Genomic DNA, 4,978 nt, shown 5'->3' with positions numbered 1-4,978 from the left:
TATGTATATGTTACACCAAACTTAATTAACAAAAAAATTTAGATATATAATATTATTAAAAGTAACGAGGGATAACGAACGTAACTTTGACTTGGCATGAAGTCGATGAATTAAAGAACACAAATAGAGTTCCAATACAATGAACCAATGATAATAAACTAGAGTAGATTCGTAATCTAAGTCGTCATAATAGCGTCATGAAAGACGTCAATACTCTTTCACTGCAGCACTTATAAATAGCGCTCTTGGTTTTATCCTCCATCACCATCATCGTTATTCGTTAAGATCACTAATCAGTGTTACTCTCTTCCAAATGGCAGCAACACAAGTACCTGAATTCGAGCATCCTAAGAAGGCTTTCGGTTGGGCTGCCAGGGACCCCTCTGGTCATCTGTCCCCTTTCCATTTCTCTAGAAGGTTCCTTCACTACTGCATGTTACAACAAGATGCTTGTTACCTATTTTCTTATTGAGAAATGCTATTTGTACACTAAAATCAGTTACTAAAATCAGCTAGTAAATATTTGTGTATAAATACATATATCATAGTGTATTTTATTTTAACATGTATTTTATACTGGTGACTCACTTTATAACTGATTTTGGTGTACACTTAGCATAATACTTTCTTATTTATATATTAAGCTTTGGTTTTTGTCAAAAATTTTCAGAGAAACCGGTGACAAGGATGTGGCATTCAAAGTGTTGTACTGTGGGATTTGTCACTCGGATCTGCACATGGTGAAGAACGAATGGGGCTTCTCCATCTATCCTATGGTCCCTGGGTATATATGCTTTCTACTTTCTTTGCTTAAATATTCTACTTGTTAGATATTTATGTTGGAAATATACACAGGCATGAAGTTGTTGGTGTAGTGACACAAGTGGGAAGCAAGGTTCAAAAGTATAAAATTGGAGACAGAGTCGGCGTCGGATGCTTGGTTCAATCGTGCCGAACCTGTCAAGACTGTAACGATAATCTTGAAAATTATTGCTCTTCATATACTCTAACATACGGTGCAAAATCCAGCGATGGAACCATCACATATGGAGGTTACTCTGACTCAATGGTTGTTGATGAGCACTTTGTGGTTCGAATTCCAAATGAGTTACCTCTTGATGCTGCTGCTCCTCTGCTATGTGCTGGGATCACAGTTTATAGCCCTCTCAGATATTTTGGACTAGACAAACCTGGCTTGCATGTTGGTGTCGTTGGTCTTGGTGGGTTAGGCCACATGGCAATCAAATTTGCCAAGGCTTTTGGGGCTAAAGTCACTGTAATTAGTACCTCACCCAACAAAAAACAGGAAGCAATGCAACATCTAGGAGCTGATTCTTTTTTGATAAGTCGCGACCAAGATCAGATGCAGGTATATGACTTATGATTTGACTAAATTGTTATTTATCGTTTTTCAACTGTCAACTTTACAGAATAACAACTGCACAGAGTTTTTACGATAAGATTATGAGATTACTAGTACAAAAGTAACTGATGATGTATATAACCAAAGAAGAAGTGATAAATATGACAATTTTTTTGCTTATTTAGGCTGCAAAGGAAACTTTGGATGGTATCATTGATACAGTTTCAGCTGTTCATTCTCTCGTGCCTCTCATTGGTTTATTAAAGTCACATGGAAAACTTGTAATGGTTGGAGCACCTGAGAAGCCTCTAGAACTGCCAATCATTCCATTACTTATGGGTAAGTACCTGTGTGTGTGTCTCTATATATATATATAAACAAAATTTTGATATGAAAAGATAAATATCTATGATTCTTAATTGATTGGCAGGGAGAAAGTTAATAGCCGGTAGTGGTATCGGAGGGTTAAAAGAGACTCAGGAGATGATTGATTTTGCTGCAGAACACAATGTGAAACCTGACATCGAGGTCATTCCTATTGATTATGTGAACGAAGCAATGGAGCGCCTCATCAAAGCAGATGTGAAATATCGCTTCGTCATTGACATTGGAAATACTCTAAAACAAAGCTCTTAAGCCTTCTTGATCATCATTTTTTGAAGAGATTAAACAACTTTAATAATGGAAGAATATAGTGCTGCCTTTTAGCTTCCTACTTTTCATGGGAATTTCAGTTTTCAACTTTGTTTTATATTTTGTGGATTATATATCTTGAATAAAATACATGTTGCTCGCTTCGTGTAATTTGGCATTTCTTAGAGATATATAATAATTTCCTATCATATATTTGAGTTTGAGATTTGTTTAGGTTTTGTACTAGATTTAGATTTTACTGTTACCATTTTGTTATTTAATTAAGAATAATTCTATACGTATCACTTCAATAAAGACATTAAAAATATTTTTTTTAAAGACGTTTACATGTGTCATGATATTATTGGACATTTTTATTAAATTAGTTAATAATTTATTTTTTAATAAACCAGAACAAAATCGGTTTATTATAACAACAATAATAAACATAATTGTCTACACTATAATTATTAGACTTGATTTGATCCGACCGATTTACATAATTTAAACCGAATCATGTTTAAATTTTTTGATGAAAAGTAGATAAATATATCCCTAATTTTTGTTTAAAAAAATGAAAAAAAAAACTATAATCTAGTGAGTTATGTAAATTGGTTGGTTCGACCGAATCTAATAACAATTAGATTTATTGTTATTTTTATAAAAAAATCGATTTTATTTTAGTTTGTTAAAATATTTAAAAATAACCGATTCATTAATACGTTCAATAATAATGCAACACATAAGTGTCTTTACAAAAAGTTAGGCATCTTTATGGCAGCATCTTCCATATTTTTATTTGTTAAATTCAACTAAACTGATCTTAATATCAACACAAATAATTTTTATTATTATTTTTCATCTATTTATCCAAATTTTATTATTCAATTAAGTTAGACTTAATTTTTTTAAAAAATTATACGTGTAGTATTTTTCATTTAATTATTTAAAATTGTAATCACTTTCGCTTAAAATAATTTATTTATATGCAAAAATTTATGATGTACCTCATACTTGACTACTTTGATTAGCTCTTCATTTAAAACATCTTTATACAATATCAAGTATAGCTAAGGTCCAAATTAACAGTGAGAGGCAAGGCTAGGTTGAATTTTAGAAATTAAAATAAAATTTATTTTGCAATTTTAAAAAAAAGAGATTAAAAAAAATAGGGAGAGCTAAACTAAAATTGGTATATAATTTATAGGAAGAACGTACCGTCTATGAAGCCTAATTATGTGGGTCGGTATCTTTTAGTTCTTTATTACATACATTAAAACTTAAATTTGCAGGGTACATGGTTCACAATGTAGTTTAATCATTCTTTAGTCTACTCTCCATCAACAAAGCTGAGATAGAGAAATAAAAGCACTGGAGATAGAGTTAAAAAAAGTTGTCTTTTATATTATATGCTTGTTAGCATAAAAAGATTAAGATTTAAAACAATATTAGACATTATTATTTTTGTTGAATTACTATAGTCACGTAAACATCACTCATCAGTGCCAAGGATTTGGTGGCCGACAATTAAATTAAGTTTAATAAGAGCAAGGCTTTAAAAAATTAAGATTTTACGTAAACTTAAAATACGTTAAATTATAAGATAATTTAAATTGTCAAAATGTCTAATTTGTCAAAATGTTCATAATTGATTGATTTATTCAATACGTAATCTGAAAAGATTTTAATAATAAAATCGATATTTTAAGTATTTTGGATAGAAATAGAAAAAAAATTATGTGTCTTTGATTTGTACATCTTTAAGAAAGGTACAAAAAATACAAAAATTTATATCTTAAGATAGAAAGAATTTTTTTGTCTCTATCTTTATATTTATCACCGAATTCTCTTATTTATATATTCAAGCAACTAATTTGCAATTGAAAATACAAAAATATGCTTAACATCAAGAGCTCTAATCATATTATATATAGATTGGTTTATTGACTTTTAATGACTAATAGAAAAGTTCCAAGGCTCTTTAATTATTTCCAATAATCTTCTCGAACGATGCATGTATAAATCTGACAACAATTTTATTGTTCAGTATTGTCACATACTGCTACAATTATCATCATGTGAGCACAGCTCATAAATCGCTTCTTACAGACTTTTCATTTTTTTTTTTTTAAAGAAGTTGTTTTTTATATTATATGCTTGTTAGCATAAAAAGATAAGATTTAAAACAATAAAATTAGACATTATTATTCTTGTTGAATTACTATTGTCAACTATCAGACTACGGTTTTTTTTTTATTTTTTACAGAATCTCACAACTCTATATCTAGCGACAATCTACTTAATATACTAAAATTGGATTTTTTCTCAACTAATAAAGATGACGTATCGATTTTTCGTGAGTCCATTTTCTCTCCAAAACGAATGAAATTTTTATAAAAAATAATTTTATTATAATTATTTAAGAACATATCTTCATTATAATTATATTAAATCAATATTTAATGCACTATTAAACTACTTATCAATTATAATGCGTAATTATTGTACATAATAAAAAATTGCCTTAATAATAAATAATTTATATATTTATTTTTGTTTTACTAAGGTCTATAAATAGTATTTTTCTGTGATACATGAATATAAATTTGAGAGTCAGCTCATAATTTTATATTTAGTATTTTTTTACTACTTCATAAAATAAGAATGTATTCTTCGTTTTTTATTGAAGTTGATCCTTTTAAGGTATAATTTATAATTTTTTATAATATTTTTCATATACTCATTCTATTATATTATTCTTTTAATAATTACTCTAAGTTATTCTTATAGTCCAATGTTCCAGTTCGATTGTTTTTTCCCAAATCTTTTACAATGCATCACATTCATGAAATACCTCATCAAGTTGTCTTCGCTTATTCAGGTTCCAACTACATGGATGTAAGCGTTCAAAGAAAGAGCAATAATATCTACTTTATCGAAGGATTGTTGGATCTACTCACCTATTATGATCAACCTAATGGA

The 4,978-nt window shown here is 28.9% G+C and overlaps 1 protein-coding gene across 1 annotated transcript; it reads left to right on the top strand.

Annotated features, from left to right (window-relative positions):
- The first annotated feature begins 269 nt into the window (after positions 1–269).
- On the top strand, positions 270–2,224 carry LOC107487233 (probable mannitol dehydrogenase). The gene is made up of 5 exons (XM_016107847.3): positions 270–417; positions 671–784; positions 856–1,369; positions 1,549–1,702; positions 1,794–2,224. Exons 1-5 carry the CDS (start codon positions 314–316, stop codon positions 1,997–1,999), a joined length of 1,092 nt encoding a protein of 363 aa, XP_015963333.1. The 5' UTR covers positions 270–313; the 3' UTR covers positions 2,000–2,224.
- Positions 2,225–4,978: the final 2,754 nt, after the last annotated feature.

This window comes from Arachis duranensis, chromosome 5 (genome assembly GCF_000817695.3).
Source record: "Arachis duranensis cultivar V14167 chromosome 5, aradu.V14167.gnm2.J7QH, whole genome shotgun sequence".
NCBI lineage: Eukaryota > Viridiplantae > Streptophyta > Magnoliopsida > Fabales > Fabaceae > Arachis > Arachis duranensis.
Note: the sequence above shows the minus strand (reverse complement) of the source record. Positions and strands in the feature narration are given on the sequence as shown.